At 35.5% G+C, this 18,996-nt stretch overlaps 1 protein-coding gene across 1 annotated transcript in view; it reads right to left on the minus strand.

Annotated features, from left to right (window-relative positions):
* The window catches only part of SHISA9 (shisa family member 9), a 450,272-nt gene that overhangs the window by 54,905 nt on the left and 376,371 nt on the right, over positions 1–18,996 (minus strand). The window contains 1 exon segment of the mRNA XM_074280583.1: positions 4,607–4,762. Within this exon segment, the coding sequence (XP_074136684.1) occupies positions 4,607–4,762 (156 nt within the window).

Raw genomic sequence — 18,996 nt, forward strand, 5'->3', positions numbered from 1 at the left:
GGTGGCTTAATGACACATAGTTTGTATCATTGAGGTCATCATTCTTTACCACTGGTTCTCCATAAATTGTTGCTCACTCTATATATGTGAATGTGGTTCAAGAAATTAAGAAGCAACCTAAAACATTGCTAGTGTGGCTACTTATTCACAATTTAAGTGAATCTGGGCTCAGACTACATGTTTTGCACTGTAACAGACTTTTTTTTTTTTTTTTTTTTTCCATTTTGGAACAATCTCCAGTTGGGCTAGAGATCAGGAGGCAGTAAAGGGAACAAACTGTGAGCAACCTCACCTCCTCTAGTGACTCAGAGTTAGGAAATGATATCATCAAGAACAAAAGAATATGGATGCATAAAGCAGAAATCATTGCTATTTAATTGAATCAGTGTGCTGTCATCAATATGGGGAAAGGTGGACACTAATGGAGAAAAGGATCACCTATATGTGGAGTGATGAGACTGATAAAATCCCAAAAAGAATGAAGATTTGTAGGTTCATAAATTTAGAGCTAAAAGAAATCTCAAAAATTATAGGGTCATAGATTTAGTACCTCTAGAGTTAAGAATCCTAGGGCAGCTAGTTGATGCAGGGTATTCAGGAAAACGGAATTCAGGAGGCCTTATCTTCCTGGGTTCAAATCTAGACTCAGACACTTAGCTTTGGGACCCTAGGCAGGGCATTTAACCTAATTTGTCTGTTTCCTCAACTGTAAAATAAGCTGGAGAAAAAAATGGAAAATCTTTCCAGCATCTTTGTCAAGAAAATCTCAAATAGGGAGAAGAAGAGCAAGAGGAAGAGGAAGAGGAAGAGGAAGGAAGAAGAACAAGAAGAACTAAAAGGAGTAGGAGGAGAAAAAAAAAAGAGGATGAGAATCTTTCGATTGGAAAATTTCCTTTAACAACATATGTCAGCACCTTCTTTGTAATTATAATCTTGGAAAGTTGCCAAAAATAGAGTATTTAAGTGACCTACCTAAGGTGACATGGCCAGTGCACATCAGAGTTGGGTCAAGTCTTCCTCGCTTCCAGGCCAGCTCTCTATCCACTATATGACTACATCTCTTTAATGTAACCCTCTGATTTCACAGAGGGGCAAACAGCTGCCCCAGAACTTAAGTGCTGCTTGAACTCACACACTGACATCTAGAGGAGTACTTTCTCAGGAGTGAGGGGACAAATACTTTAATGGCTAAGTCTGCTTAGGACCAAGATTTCCACCAATGATCACTGGTTCTTTCACTAAAATCTTTTCTGTCGTTTTAATGCAAGAGATGTTTTTTCTGAAAAGATTTAAGTTTGTTTTTGTTTTTTTAACTTGCCTTTTAAATGTCCTAGAAGAACCTTTGTTCTTTATTGTTAAGATCAGAGGTTTTAAACTGGGGTGCACAGACTTCATATTTCAAGGATGCACAAACTTGGAGAGGAAAATATATCTTTCTTTCCACCAGCCTAAAACTGAAATATTGCATTTCTTTGGAATGGATAGAGTTTTGGACACAGGAGTCAGAAACACCTAAGTTCAAATCTTGCCTTAGACACTTATTAGCTGTGTAACTGTGGGCAAGTCACTTAACTCTAATTTCTTCATCTGGGAATAATAATAGCACCTATCTCACAGCATTATTATGTAGATCAAGTGATTCAACATTTTAAAAGCATTTTGCAAACTTTACAATACTACATAAATATTAGTTATTTTATTGATAATATATGTGATCACGTATATGTTGTTGTTATTGTTCATCCTTTGTTTTTATAGAGGACCAAAGACATCAGGAGGGGGATGTCTCGAGTTGCAAAAAGGATAAACAACAATCCAGGAGAAGTATTAGAAAGAAGTATTAGCTGCTTTTCCTAAGGAGCCAACTGACCAATTCCAATAGTGCAGTGCTGATCATCCATGAGTATGTGTGTGTTTGTATATGTACACATTATTCTGAGGTGTTTCTGAGGGTTTTCTTAACAAAAAATGTTAAGAACTCTTGATTTAAAGTGAATCTTTTTATAAAGTGAGTAGTTATAAGAATGATTCTCCATTTTCTAAATTAATTAAATTGTCAGATTTTATGAATCCAGACTTTTATAAAAGGGATTTATTTAAATTAAAGCCTACATACATTAGAAACTCTCAACAGCTATAGTGTTCCTTTCTCACTTGGTCAAAAGTCTGACCAATTATATTCTGCTACTATTACTCCCTTTCTTTGGGAAAAATCAGAACTCTTCACCATTTCCAGCTCTGTTTTATTCACTATTCTCTAATAGGCAATAGAAAGGAGCCATCGGGAACAGTTGGCAATCAAACTGACAAAATCTCATAGATTCAGCTACACTTGAATGCCTCTGGTTGGTGTCTAGGCAGTACAGATAAAGACCGTGCTAATTACCACATCCTTACTTCAGGTAGTGGGAGTAATGTTTGTCTTCCACTACAGAGGGAAAAATAAAGTGATGGGACAAGAGAGATGAGAACCTAGGAGAAGTGATTGTTAAACATGACTGACTGAAATGTTTACTGACTCTCTCTTTATACTTGGCCATGGGACATGTCCAGAAGCAGCTCTGTCCCCATAAGAAGCTTAGGATGAAGGCAAGCTAGGGGGAAAAATAAAACTCATTAAGATGTAGAAAACTCTCTTACATTCAAACTCTTAAGATCTTTCCTTAAGGAACTAACTCAAATTTATCATTCAAAATGAACTGCAAGGGAGTGAAGCAGAAACTTGAGGGGAAAATCATCAAGATTTCAAAATGATCTCTATTTCTTATAAGACAAATAGAATAATTCTCTGCTGTGTCTTGTTGAGTTAGATTCCTCAAGACCAAAGAGGTGTTTTCTAGGATATTTTCAACTAAGCCAGGCATGTTCAATCGATAACCTTTCAGAGCCTGATTGGTGACCCGTAAAGCAAGCATGAAGAAGATAAAATGCCTTGTGAATTGTGCTGTTCCTGTGGTTAGAAGTAATAATATGTCCTTTGAAAGACCTAAAATAATAGAATGCAGAGGTAATAAAAATACTGAAATCTGCCAGCCATAGAAAAATTATTTCTATAGCAACTTAAATAAAGTTTTGGGAGAGAAATGTATTGCTGCCCTTTGTTGATGACCCTGAATTCTAGTTTCTCTTCTTTATCAGTTTTTCCACCCTTTTCTTAAATCATTAAAATTGCATATCATCATAAATCTCTAGACACTCAAGGAATCTTTTCACTCAGCTTAAGAGAATGAATAATGTGTTACCAACAGAAGGTAAATTGCAGCATCCATGAACTCTGAGGTCTCTTGCAACTCTGAGATTCTCGGTTTCTATATTAGGAATAAATTTCCATTTGTAAAAGATAAGGCAAAATAAAAAAAAAAAGGCAAAAAAATGGAAGCTTTTCTATAGCTAGAGTTTGATTGGTTTAGTCTGCGGTGCTTCTTCCTCTGAATGTGTGGGCAACTTGTAAGTTAGCTCCCTGATAATTTTTAATTGTTTAGTAATGATGAAAATTATTTAGTAAGCCTTAAAACATAGCAGATGATGAGTTATATTTCAGTACAACAATGTCTTGGTTAAAAGGAATGGCTTGAAAAACAATTTTTCAAATATTGTTGAAAACTTTTCTGGGTTTACTTTTCCTGCTTTATCAAATAGAACTTAGAGAACAGCTGAAACAATTGCAGACAGCCTTAGGAGAAAATGTGGCCTGAATCTGATCACTGATGATTACACAGAGTCATGTATGGTCATCATTCTGAGTCCTAGTTCTTAATATTCAGTATTATACACTGAAAAAAGTGGGATGTATTTTTTTTAAAAACAATACATAATAACTATGTATCTTTGGTTGACAGGGTCATCTTGCCAAAGCATACTAGTATTGAAAAATACTAGTACCCTAGTAGTACCCAGTGAAATACATAGAGAGGAGACTAGAAGTACCAAGATGGAAGGATATATATGTATTTAGGCATGCCTTGCCTACATCATTATTTGATTTAATGAACATGTGATGTTGGGTGAAACTACATTACAGGGGGCAGGCAGTTAGTCTAAAAACATAAGGGAAAGCTGAAGTCACTAGAGTGGGGAGCTACTTGAACTACAAGAAGATGATGGTCAATAGGGAACAAGATATGGAAACCGTCAGGTGGGGAAGGAGAGTTTTTAAGCCACGAAAACTAATGATAACTACTTTACCACAATGGCTTAAGTGAATAGGTCCATTCAATTCAATTTAATGCAATAATTAAGCTTTTATTCTATTTCAGGAACTGACCCAATACTGGATCCAGATCTTTAAAGTGGAGTGTGGTTTTAATGTCATAATAGCATTACTGGAAAAAAAAAAAAAAAAAAAAAAGTATTGGTCTGGGCAGCATTATTCTGGGAATGCCAGTAAACAAACAAACAAAAAAAAATGAATCTCTTTATTGATTTAGATGTGATTTTGTACTCCTTATTTTCTTCAGGCAACACTATGGGAAAGAGAATTACCAAATGCTTAAAGAGAATTATTTTAAAGCACCTGGAAAAATTTTCTTTTTACTTAGAATATGAATTAGTGCATGCAACACATTCACTCAACAGAGAAAACAAACATGGCATTTTCAGGGCTTACCCACAGCTTTTAAGGAGGCATACTTGTTCAGTTCCTTGCCAGGAGGCTGCTGTTCATATGGATTGGAGATTTGCCCCAAACTGGGATAGGAATGAGGATGAGACATTTGTGGGAGGAGAGGCGAGGTTGGAACAGCATTGTTCAGTTGAGTGGCATCTGTAACAACAAAAAAAGAAGAAAAATAGATGGTCAAAGATAGAACTGACAGCTTCCTATAATGACAAACTCCTTCTCCTGGTCCAATCAGAATATCTATTGAGTAACTCAATAAACATTTATTAAGTAGTTACTATCTACTAAGCATCAGCCTAAACAATGGGGATACAAAGAAAGGAAAAACACACACCCTGATCTTAGCTCATATTATAATAGGGGACAGAATATCCAAATAACTATATGCATCAAAGTTAGGTATACAGTATAAATAGAAGTTAATCTTAGCAAGAAAGAACTGGCAGGGGTAGGATTAGAACATATCTTCTGTATAAAGTGGTATTTGAGCCAAGTCTTAAAAAGAAGCCATGAAAACTAAGAGTCAGAGGTCATGGGGGAGAACAGCCAATGCAGAAGCTGGAAGATGAGTAACAAGACCATTATAGCTAAATGATAAAAGGCAGGGAGAGGAGGAAAATGTAAGAAAAATGGAAAGATAGAAAGAAGCCAAGTTATGAAGAAGGTTAAGTGCCAAAATGAGGACCCAACCACAAAAGAGTTGTTTTTACTCAAAAAAAAAAAAAAAAATCCTGTTTTTCAAATATTCATCAAATGCCTACTCTATGCAGTGATAGCTACAATGTTCTGGTGATATAAAGTATTAGAAAGGTAGAACATAGTCTCCGCCTTTTAGGCACTGTCCTTAGGTATCAAGATTAATGTACATGATGCAATTAGTGAGAAATCCATAGGAATGAGAACTGGATCAGCAATTTAACCAGTATAGAGAATGTACAGTTAAAAAAATTCTCTGTAGCAATGCAAGTTGGCACTTCCTTGAAAACTAATACTCATGTAGAGCTGCCTAGAGGTTAAAGGAGGATTTGAACCTGGACCATCGTGGCTTTGAGGCTAGCCCTTTATTTTCTATGTTAAACCACCCCTCAAGCAGCACATTAAAATAAAATTATATGCTAAACTGTGTGAAAAGTTCTGTAGAAATTCAGACAAAAAAGGCCAGTGAAGGTTGAAATAATCGAGGGAGGGCTTTATCATGGGGATTGGTGGGGAGATATATGTTTATTCTTTATTTTTCATAATTTATTCTTTATTTTTCATCATTTCTTTGTTTTGGGGTAGCATGACAAAGTAAGGAGATTTGAAGTCAGAAAGGTCTGAATTTCAATCTTTTCACTAAGTGGGATGGAGGGGATAGTAGAAGAGGAGATTGACTTAGGACTTAAGCTGGCATATATGAGGCAATTAACTGGCATAATGGATAGACTAATAGATTCAGAATCAAGGATACCTGAGTTCAAAGTCCGCCTTCGGCACATACTAGCTGTGTGAGCCTGACAAACTACTTAATCTATCTTGATTTCCTAATGTGTAAAATACAGATAATAATGATACTTCTACTTTACAGAGGTCAAATGAGATAACATGTATGAAGCAATGTGCAAACTTCAAAGTGCTATTATTTATTATTATTATAAACTTTTAATATCACTATAATTTACTGGTCTTTGAAGAATGGGCAGGGCTTGGAGAAGTGATGCAATTTCAGGTCAGGGAAGATAGGAACTCAGGAATAGAAATGGAACTAAGCAAAGCATATAGAGGGGCATCATGTGGAAATAGCCTCAGAGGAAAGGTGAATGTTCAGCGAATGCAGGTGGTGTAAACAGGAAATAGCTGCTGCTGAACTTGTCATCCCCATCAGCAAGCCGAAGGAGCAGAAGGTGACCTGATGGCTTTCACTTGTGCAGTGGGTCACCATCCAATTACCATTAGGTGATAAGCAGTAATGAGGGTGAATCTGCCTCCTCCCATCTTTTCACTCTGAAGATAGATATATTTACAAAAAGGTGAAAGGCCCTGCATTACTTTATTCCTCCCACATCACAACAGGTTTCAAGGCCAAAGAAGCAGCCGCTTGTCAGACACGTGTAGTAGCATAATTTAAGCTTTCCCCTTTTTTTTTTCCCAATCCAATCCCACAGGCATTTATTAAATTCCTACTATAATCCAGATACTATGCTAGCTGCTGGGGATACAAAGTCAAAAACAAAAAAATATATAATCTTTTCCTCCAAGGAAGACCTTACATTATTAATGGAGGTGAACAAGATTTTTCTTTGCATTTTCTCCTAATGCACTAGAACAAGTTTAAAGTATTTAACACAATGGAAACAGAATTATCTCCCAAGTCAGAAGACACAGGTTCATATCACTTTTATAATAATTTATTCCCTGTGTGACCTTAGCCAAGTCACTTAAATTCTCTCGGGCCTCAGTTTTCTTACCAGTAAAATGAAGAGGCTGGACTAAAATGGCCTCCGAAGGTCCTTCCAGCAGCTAATATATGATCTAATGTAACTCTTTACAGCTTCCTAAGCACTTTATATATTGTATCTTATTTTAACTTTATGATAATCCTATAAAGGTGCTACTATGAGCATTATTATCTATGTTTTATATATAAAGAAAACTAAGGTTGAGAAAACATAAATGACTTGCCCAACATCACATAGCAAAAACTATCAGAAGGAAGTTTTTTAATATTTATTTTTTTTAATTTTTAAATAATATTTTATTTTTCCAAATGTATGCAAAGATAGTTTTCAATATTTATCTTTTCAAAATTTTTCTTCCTCTCCTCCCGTTCCTCCTCAGACCTATGTCATTCAGCTAGCAATCTGATATAGGTTAAATATGTGCAATTCTTCTAAACATATTTCCATATTCCTCATGCTGTGCAAGACAAATCAGATCAAAAAGGGAAAAAATCCCATCCTCTTTCCATCCACTTCATCTGTCATGATGATAACAAGAAATAATTATCCTGACAGTCCTGGATGTAACTTTCTATTTTATTGAGTCTCAGGACCCCAAACTAGAGACGAGGAACATGTCAAGGTGAGAAACTTTTCTATCAATTAGTCCTGAATCCAAAAATGATAGAAAGCTTCCAAAAAAAAAAATTTAATTTTCATTTGCTTAATAATGAAGGCTTCTCTTTCTTCCTCCCAAATTAGAAGCATAGATTTAGAGCTAGCAAAGATTTCTGAGATCACCTACTCCAATCCCATCATTTTATATGTAACATAATGAGCTCCTTTAAGACTGGGGCAACATAATGGCCCCTAAGGTCTGGCAAGTTCTTTCCTCTTGGGCTTTTGGAAATTTATTTTAAATGAAAAGAGTTCTGGATTCATTCATAATTACTTCAAGTCCCCAATTAGATAAATTTCTAAAAGGCAAAAGCTGTACTGTTCATCTAACTTTACATTTCTGATTTATTTCTATAATCTTTGTTCCATTTATGGGTGAGACAAAATTAAGCTTTCTATAAATGTTTCTGAAATAAAATAGATTATCTTATGTGCATTTTCATAGGCATTGGGAAGGGAAACTGAGGAAAAGTGCTGACCTTTTCTTGAGGTTTCTTCTCAGTTTTTGCTCTGAGATGCCAATAAAACCAATGAGTCCTCACTTTCTCCCTTCTCTGCCAGAACATAATACAAACTTTTGTGTACTAAAAATGCCAACTTGTTCCAATCTTTAGAACCCAGATATTTAGAAGCTTTTCCTTCCTTCTGAAATAGCTTCTTCCTTTTATACAAATCACTTAAAACAGAGGTGTAAAACACCACTGTCTGTGATCCACAGCACTTCCAAGTGCTGGCCTGAATCAGATTAAAATGTAATCAGGAAATATTTAACAAAATGTTTATTTTTTAAAAACCCATACAACCTAGATAATATCAATTTGAGGTGCTCTAAATCAACATGCAACTTGAGGGATGCTTCTATTTGAGTTTGATTACACTGGCTCAGGGAATCTCACAAATAATGGGTCTGATTTTCATATATAATGGGATCTGATTGATTTATGTAGGTATGCAGGTCCTATCAATATTCCATTCCAATTGTTTAATTCAATTAGAAAAATATTTTTGCCCTAGCTTGGACATCTAGGTGATGCAGGGGACAGAGTACTAGGTCTGCAGTCAGGAATATGAGTCTTCCTAAGTTCAAATCTGGCCTCAGTTGTACTTGTGTAACCCTGGGCAAATCACTTAACCTTTTTTGCCTCAGTTTCCTCATCTGTAAAAAGATCTAGAGAAGTAAATGACAAACCATTCCCGTGTCTTTGCCAAGAAAATCCCAAATAAGGTTATGAAGAGGCAGACATGATCGAAAACAACTGAACAAGAACTAGTTAACATATTAAAGATAAACAGGGATGGTTTCAACTCCACAATTAGAGGTAGACAAAGAATCCTCAGAGATTCTGGGGGAGTCCAAGTAGTAAGGACAGCATCCAAACCCCATTGTTTATCCTCCGAACTCTGTCTGCAGTGCTTATGCTCTTTCTATCACACCCAGACTTCTAGTCCATATTATATCGTACTTAAGTGCAATTGGGTGGCCTGGTTAATTCCATAGGCATTTCCATAGCAACTGATCTGTTCCACTACCCAGATTAGAATCTCATTCTTATTCCCTCATTTGATCCTCAAAACAACTTTATGAGGTAGGTGTTATTGTTATTATTCCCATTTTGCAGCATAGGAAACTGAGATCCAAGAAGTTAAATGATTTAGCAATGATCACATGTCTAATTGTCAATCAATAAAATTTTTTATTAAATGATTATTCTATGCCAGGCACCTAAGTGTAAGTGATAGAAATGCAAAAAGAGATAAAGGTCCAACTCTGCCCTCAAAGAGTTTATAATGTAATAAAGATGACAATATGTAAACAAATGCATAAAAAGTAAACTATATACAAGAGAAATAGAAAATAACTAACAGAGGGAAAGCACTATAATTTAAGAGGGGTTGGGGAAGGCTTCCTGTGGAAGGTGCGATTTTAGCTAGGACTTAAAGAAAGGTCTACAGCAGAGCAGGGGAATGAAAACTTCCAGGCACAGACATAGGGGGTGAGGGGTAGCCAGAGAAAATATCTGTAGTTAAGAGATGGAACGTTTCCTTAGTGGAACAGCCAGAACCAGTGTCACTAAATCAAAGAGTAGGTGTGAAGGAGTAAGTTACAAGGCTAGAAAGGTAGGAGGGGGCTAGGTTATAAAGGATTCTGAATCCCAAACAAACAAACAAAAATTATAGTTGATCCTGGAGGCATAGGAGTTTGGAACTGACATGATCAGACCTGTGCTTTAAGAAAATCCACTTTAAGGGCTGGTTAGGGGGTGATTTGGAAAAGGATTGAAGCAGGCAGACCCAACAGCAATTTAGTAGGTATAAGGTAGGATTTGAATGTAGGTCTTCTTAATTAGGTCCAGCTTCTAAGATATATGGCGAAATTTTAACTCTCACTTTTTTCACTCCAATCAAATGACCATTTATTAAGTGTCTACTATGAGCCACAACTACTACTCACTACATAATACTACCCTGAAACAATTAGATGATGGAAAACAATAGCATTCTCTTATTTCCCTCCCTTTACCCTCCCTTCTCCTTCCCTGCCTTCCCTGCCAGCCACTTATTTTCATCTCCCCATCTCTCTTCCTCCTCATCTTCCACTGTAACTCTATGAAGATAGGGGCTATTAATATCCCCATTTTATATCCGGGGAAAACTGAATCCCAGAAGGGTTTAATAGATAATAATTAGTACATAAGAGAAATGCCTGTAGTCTAGAAGCCTTTTTAGATCTAATTTTCATTCTTGTGACTTTGCTTTCCTCCTCCATTCCCTCAGTACTTATATATTGTTTATACTATTTTCATTAGTACTAACTTGAATATGCACCATTAAAATTTCTTAAAGCCTTTTCCTACAATTTTTCCTCATCTAGACTTCACATGCCTATAAAGGGCAAGGCCACTGATTTTTCTCTTTTCTTTCCTTTCTCCCTAAATGATATGTGGTACAAAGAATATAGGGTTCAATAAAAGTGCTTGAGCTTTCTCTGAAGCTGTGGAGATTGGGGAAAGAAGTGGGGGGACATAGAGAGGGCTATAAAGTGAGTAGGGAGTGAGGCAGGTCCCTGTGGTGGAAGAAATGCTGGCTCAAATTTTGGGCTGGCTTTTTATTACCTAGAAAACTCTGGGCAAATTATTAATTCTCCAAGCTTCAGATTTCTCATTTGTAAAGGGAAAATCATGAAATAAATGGTTTCTAAAGTTAATTGCAGCTCTAAGTTTATAATCCTATGAAAAACAAGCAAGCCCAATGTAATCCTATCAACTAAAGATGATTTTAATGGCCAACTAAGCTCTGAAAATTTCTAAGAGAGTTAGACATTATTCCTTTTCTTCCTTTGGTGGCGAAAAATAAATCAACTGGTCTAATTTTTATTGAGAAAGGAAGTAAAGCCAGAAATACACACACAGTGTAAGCACCTATATATAAGCTAACAAGCTACATATAGAAAAGCATACTATAGTTAATGCTGGAGTGACGTTTGAGTATATTTTTACTTCTGCTTATACCCCATCTCTCTCTCTCTCTCTTTCTCTCTCTCTCTCTCTCTCTCTCTCTCTCTCTCTCTCTCTCTCTCTCTCTCTCTCTCTTCTCTCTCTGTCTCTCTGTCTCTCTGTCTCTCTCTCTCCTCTCTCTCTCTGTCTCTCTGTCTCTCTGTCTCTCTCTCTCTCTCTCCTCTCTCTCTCTCTCTCTCTCTTCTCTCTCTCTCTCTCTCTCTCTCTCTCTCTCTCTCTCTCTCTCTCTCTCTCTCTCTCTCTCTCTCTCTTTCTCTCTCTCTCTCTCACACACACACACACACACACAAGCAGTTGTTAACTGGGAATATGGGAATATATAGTTAAAGGGACCTAGTCTCTGGTGGGAGTCCAAGTAAGTGGGAGTGGACTTCTGTTCCCCACAGTTGGCACTTTGGCCAGGATTCTATTGGAAGATGGAGGGAAAAGGGGTGGAGAAAGGGCTCTTTTGAATAAATCAGCTCCCAAAGCTAAGACTCTTTCTGTTTATATTTCCACTCATTCCTTCATATAACCCTGGCTCAAAGGTTGGGCAATGGCTTGCTTTCACAGGAACATAGTCAACTGAAGGTTGAACCCTTCCTAAGGGTTCAATGCCGGTTAAGGTGTACATCTCCAGGGACAGCATGAGATTTAAAGAGCTGAGCATCAAAAAGATGTTGCTGTCCTTAGATGAGTCAGAACTAAAAAGTAGTTGTGAAGAGATGACATAATTGCTTGTTCAATGGGGAGGAAAGCAGTAACAAAATAGGATTATTATTCCTTATTTTTTGTCAACCTATTGCTAGGGAGCAGCATAGTCTAGTGTAGAGTCTTAAACTTAGAATCAAGAACACTTGGGTTTGAATCCCACCCCAGTTAGTTACTGGTTATATGTCTTGCACATTTTTCTTCTTTGAGTCTCAGTTAGTTGCCGTAATTATAAAAGGAAAGGGTTGAACCCCACAATCTCCAATCAATCAAAGCAACTACTATGTGCCAGAAATTGTGCTAAACTATGAGGATATAAATACAGTAAATAAGACAACCTCTCCTTACAGGATTCTCACAAGAATCTCTTCAAATTCTAAATTCATGATTCTATTGATGAGGGGAGCCTGAAACTGAAGGGGGGACCCCAAAACTCTCTGAAAATTCATTTAAGGAGAAATTCTCCATGAACCCTGCCTCTGTGAGACCCACCCCAAGGAACCAAGATAAAGTGGTTTATCTTGGTGGGACTAATTGAAGTAATCTCATTTAGCTGGACAGCTAGATTTCTGTTGACCCCTATTGTTGGCTCAAAACCACTCCCAATAAGTGGTCTCCTCTAGTCCTGGAACCGGTGACATCATTGAGGGAATCTCATTCAATTGAAACTTCTGTCTCAGATTTCCTTATAAAAATGGCAACTTGGGGCTCAGTCCTTGCAGAAGACCTAATATACCATCCCTCGCATAGCAGCAAACTCTGCCCACTAAATAATATTCTCTTTCAGCGATACTCTCTCTTTATCCTCACCTATTTCCCTAACTGGACTTTATACCTCTCTGTTGGGATTTCTTTGCTAGAAATTCTCTATTTCTCTGCCAGAACTCCTCCACTACTTTACTCCCTGTCGGGACCTTGCCTTTCTATTCATGCATAGCAAAGGTTGACTTCCCAATGCCAATAATAAACTTCTTTTTATCAGTCTAGCTTTTTGGGTTTGTAAATTCCTTTATGAAGGGGGTTCCCACAACTCCCCACCTTGTGCCAGTCCTAAAGGAGATTTAGGAGAGCCAAACCTCTTCATTTGGTTCCCTAAACTACGAACCTGCCACTAACTTCATCATTTAATTCCCTGATTACCAGGAACCCTAATCTCATCATTTTGGTTCCCTGAATCTAATCTCATCACTATCATCTCTGACCCCATGACTCCCAAACAAAGCTTTCCCTTGATCATAAATTCTTCTTATACACTATTGAAGAGTTGTTTTGCTCACATATGAAATGAGAATCTCCCTATTTTATTGTCCATTATATCCCTGGCTAATATATTCATGAGTAATAATGAAGACAGTTTTAGTCAATGGCAATTTAAATTTCTATGTTTGTAAAGCACGACTCAATCATATCTATATATTCCACTTACTATGGCAGGAAAAGAGACTCAAAAATTTTAGAAATATTTTCAACAAGTTGAAACTAAATCAGTATAATGCAAGTACCCTAGCACATGGAAGGTGTCTATTGAAGAAGCCAGAGTACAAATATAATATTTATGAGAACCAGTTTGTCACTAAATAGAGAAATATATAGGAACAGTTGAAGTAATAATTGTAATTGATATGTATAGAGTGTTTTAAGATTGCAAACAATTCGCATACACTGTCTTATTTGACCTCAAAAAAAGACCTTATAGATATTATTATTATCATTGTTAAAAGGAGAAAACCAAGACTTAAAGAAATTAGGAACCTTTCCATATTTACAAAACTAGAAGACAGAATTTAAACCCAGGCCATTCTTACTCCAAACCCAGGGCTATTTTCATCCTATCAAGGGTTATCTCCATAAGGCAAAACAAGATAAAAGTTCCTATCAGGAATGTTATGGAAAAATTCTTGAATTCAACACACTCTATTGTCTCTAAGATAAAAGATAAACTCTTCTGTTTATCTTTTGAAGCTCAATACAGCCTGGTCTCTACTGAACCATTCTGTGACATTAAACATTACTCCTCCACACTCACTGTTCAATCCAGCCAGACTGACCTTTACTGTATTCTTCATTCACAATACTGTCTCCATGGTTCCTGTTTCCATGCCTTTTCACTGGCTTTCCCCCATGTTTGGAATGAATTCCTCCCTTACTTCCACTTTGTAGAATCTCTCTCTCTCTTTCAGCTATAATTCCAATACCATCTTCAGCTGAAGTAGTTTCTGAACTTGGGCTCTCCATCCTGAATAACCTTGTACTTAACTACCTTGTATATATTTGTGTATATTAACTTTATATTTGTGTTATATATACATTTGGTTGATTGTTATTTCTCTTGTTTTTATTTTTTAATTTTTCAATTAATTTTATTTTTTATATGGAATATAACAAACATTCCCATAACAGTAAAAGGAAAAAAGAGATGATTGCACATGAAGCTAAACATTTATTATGTGCAATTTGCTATTCCTTTTAAAAATATAATAAAAAGATGATTTTCTTTTTTTTTCTTTTTTCTTCCCTCCCCCTTACATTTCTTGTTTTTAAATTACTTAGATTTCTCTAGTTAAGAATTTTTTAATGAATAAAGAGAAAATAAATTCAAGAAAACCCATTAATATGTTGAAAAAACCTGATATTATATGCAATCTATAACCATAACCATAGTTCCTCTACTCTATAAAAAAGTAGGGAGAAGAGTAGAGAATGTCTTCTCAAATCTCTTCTTTGGAATCAAAGTTGTTCTTACAATTTTGTAATATTCATTTTCTCCTGTCTTAGATTTCTTGTATATTGTTTTCATTCCTGACTCTGCTCACTTAATTTTGTATCATGTCATGTAAACTTGTTTATAATTCTCTATATTTGTCATATTCTTGTTAAGATGGAAGGGAGAATTACTTCTCAGCCCTTGTGGTAATTTCTTACACCATAGTAATATTTCATTTTGCCATCATGTGCCAAATGCATTTAACCATTTTCTGATCAGTGGACATCTGTTTTACAACAGTTCTTTCTGATCACAAAACTCTTGCATATATGGAACCCTTCTTTTTATCAGTGAATAGAGTGTTGGACTTAAAGTGAGGAAACCCTGAATTTAAATACAGCCTCAGATATTTACTAGTTGTGAGATCCTGGCTAAATCAAACTCTACCTGCTTCAGTTTCCTTATCTATTAAAATGAGGATTATAATAGCATCTCCCAGAATTGTAAAGGGGAAAAAAAGTGCAATGTAGATGCCAATTATAATTATTTTTGTTGTTAGGGTATGTAGATCAGTTTTTAGGTCAAAGAATGTGGACATTTTTGCTATTTTATTTACTTAATTATTGCTTTTCAAAATAGTTGCATTAATTCTTAGCTTCACCAGCAATGTTTAATATACCTATTTTTCCCAAATCCCTCTAATATAGACCATTTCCTATATTTTGTCATCTTTTATGATTTGCAGAATGTGAAGTAAAACCATTCAGATGTTTTGACTGCATTTCTCTTATTATTAGTGACTTGGAGCATTATTTTCCAAAGTTGTTAATAGTTAAGAATTGTTTGTTCTAGACATAATAGGTAATGACAATAGTAATTTAGTGTTTAGAGTTTGATAAATCCAAAGATTCCAACTTCTGGATATGAACTCACTATTTGACAAAAATCGCTGGGAAAATTGGAAATGAGTATGGCAGAACCAGGCATTGACCCACATCTAATACCCCATGGGTTCATGATTTAGACATAAAAAGTGATATTATAAGCAAATTAGAAGAACAAAGGACAGCCTACCTACCTCTCAGAGAAGAAAGGAATTTGTAGACAAGAAGAATGGAGTACATTATGGAATAGAAAATGGATAATTTTGATTATATTACAAAAGTTTTTGTACAAATAAAACCAATGCAGACAAGATTAGAAAGAAAACAGCAAACTGGGGGAAATCTTTACATCCAAGAGTTCTGATAAAGACCTCATTTCTACAATAATACAGAGAATTGACTCAAATTCATAAGAATATAATCCATTCTCCATTGATAAATAGTCAAAGAATATGAATAGATAATTTTCAGATGAAGAAATTGAAACCATTTCTAGTCATATGAAAAGGCGCTCTATATCACTATTGATCAGAGAAATGCAAGTTAAGGCAATTCTGAGGTACCACTACATACCTCTCAGATTGGCAAAGGTGACAGAAAAAGATAATGATGATTATTGAAAGGTATATCGGAAAACTGGGACACTAATGTATTGTTGCTGGAGTTGTGAATGGATCCAACCATTCTGGAGAGCAATTTGGAACTATGCCCAAAAGGCTATCAAAGTGTGCATACCTTTAGATCAAGCAGTGTCTCTATTTGGTCTGTATCCCAAAGAAATCACAAAGGAGGGAAGGAACCCACATGCGCAAAAAAAAATGTTTGTGGCAGCCCTTTTTATAGTGGCAAGAGAAATCCTTCTCTCTGCTCCTTATACAGAACACTCTTATCTTTTACATGTGTACCTTTGCATTAGTTATTTCACGTATCTGGAATACACTTCCTCTCCCTACTTGGGATCACACTCCCCCTTGAAGATATAGCTCAGGCACTAGTTTCTGAATGAAGTCCTCTCTGAATCTTTTAACAGCTGTAGACCTCTCTCCCAAGCTATCTTATATTTAACTGTCTTGTATATATTTTTTATTTATTCAATTTATATTTATATTGTTCATATTCTATGTATGCTTATTGTCTCCTCCACTAATTCTTAGAATTAGAGACAATTTCATTATTTACTCATATCTCTAGTGGCTAACAGTGCCTGGTGCATCCTGTACACTTTGAATACTTCTTAACTCATTGCTAAATTCCTACAAAGAATAGTACTTTACTCCTACTTTAGTCACTGTTGAACCTCACAGAAAATCATCTTGAACCTCTTTCCCCGCCAAGGAATTTGCTCCCTCAAAGGATGTAAATGATCTCAAATGCCAAATCCTGAGACCTTTTATTAATCCACAACAATTCTGATCTTTCTGCAATTTTTAAACAGTTTTGACAATCTTCTAGATATTTTCCTTTTGTTCTCTCCTGCTCATTTGACTTTTATTTTTCAATTTCAGTTTCCTTTTCTCTATCTTCATACAGCTCTCATTCCCTAAGTTTGTAAGTTCCCCTAGCTCTTCTTTTTTGGACTATTTCTCTAGCTCCATTCTATTTCTTCTTAATCTCAAATACATCTCTTGGTTGAAGGTGTCTCTAAAACTCTTTGCTCAGTTTTAATCTCTGGCACTTTAACTACTGTGCCAACTTACTTGCATATCTTATCATTTACCAAGGTTCTAAATCCTTTACTTCTTCTTCTTCATCGTTTTGATTTCCAATTGATACTACCTACTCCTAATATCTTTTATATTGATACTTTTCTATTCACATGATCATCACCTCACATTCAGTGCTCATAACTAAACCATGTCAATAGTATTAAAAAATGTCAATATTACCAAAGTTAATTTACACTTTAATATTATGCCAATCAAATTGTCAAGGGATTACTATCTATAACTTGTTAAAATAGTAACAAAATTCATTTGGAAAACAAAAGTTCTAGAATATCAAAGAGATAGGCAAAAGGGAGACTAGTACTTCCAGACCTCAAATTATGTTTTAAAGCAGCAGTCATAAAAACTATTTGGTATTGATTAAAGTGGAAAGATAAGATTAATGGAACAAACTTTGCAAGGAAGTATAAGAAACAATGGCGCTTAATTATCCAATATTTGATAAATGAAAAGACAAATTACCTTGGAAACCGTTTCTTATTTGATGAAAACTATTGGAAAAACTGGAAAGTAGTCTGGCAGATTTATGGTGCTTAGACCAGCACCTTACACCATATCCCACAATACATTTTAAAGGGATATGTTAATATTAAGTATTAATATTAAATATTAAAGATAATGTTTAATAATTATGTGACCAATATTATAGTGAAGGCCTTCATTTTCTCTTCCCTAAACTACTTTAATAGCCTCCTAATCAGTTTCTCTCCCCCCAAAACTTATAGTCTCCCATTCAAACTTTAAGCAGTTGCCCAACAAAAGCTTTCCAAGACATAGATCTAATCAAGTCATATTTCTAATTCAAGAATTTCCAGTGGTTTCCAATATCCTCAGCGATGAAATACAAATATGCATGGTGCACAAGTCTTTTACATTATTACATGGATATATAGACAGAAAAATATACAGAAAGACATAACTATAGCTGCCTAGAACCTTATAGAAAAGTTTTTCTAGATATCTGAGTCCATTAAATAGTTGAGGGTTTGCCACTTTAAGAACCAACATTTTTACATTTTAATAATTTCAAAGACACTTTTTCTAAGAATGTGACACACTTTCCTGTCTTCTTAAACACTAAACAAAATTTAACCTTTTCTTGATGACTCAGTATGATTATTATGAGCATCAGTTACTTTGCTCTGATATCATGATTCCCTTAGGATCTATTACGGTGTGCGGTGCTATTTATTCCATAAGCAAAATTGTCCCTGAGTGCCATGCTTTTTAAATTCTTGTGTCTGTTTTCTATAATTTTCTTTTTTCTTACTTACTATTAGGCTGTCATTTAGACATGCCAGCAGTATTTCTTGCTTGTACCAACCCTTCTCTCCCTTCTAATATGTTATTCCTAACTTTACATATTTTGGAAAACAGATAATTAAGCTTGTTAGGACTGTTTGGAAAGCAAAAATAAATATTATTTAAGTGAGGAACAGAAAAAAGCTACCTTATAAAGAATGTGTTTATACTTTGTTAAGTAGATATATAATATATAGTTTTATGGCACAGAGATCTTCTCCCCTCATTCCCTAATTCTTAGTTCCCAACTCTGTTCCAAATAGGAGAGATGCATTTTTACTAATTGCTAAATATGTGGTTTATTGCTTTAGCCGGCAATAGATAAAAAGAGGGATATCATGAAATGCAATACAATGTCCAGGGCAGAATATAAGAAAACAGACAGATTAGTGCCACATAACAGAAAGTTTGGCTCAGCTTGACCAGCTGACCTATTTTGGACTTTCCTGACTTTCTTAGGACAA

The sequence above is a fragment of the Sminthopsis crassicaudata genome, chromosome 1 (assembly GCF_048593235.1).
Source record: "Sminthopsis crassicaudata isolate SCR6 chromosome 1, ASM4859323v1, whole genome shotgun sequence".
In the NCBI taxonomy this organism is placed as follows: Eukaryota; Metazoa; Chordata; class Mammalia; order Dasyuromorphia; family Dasyuridae; genus Sminthopsis; species Sminthopsis crassicaudata.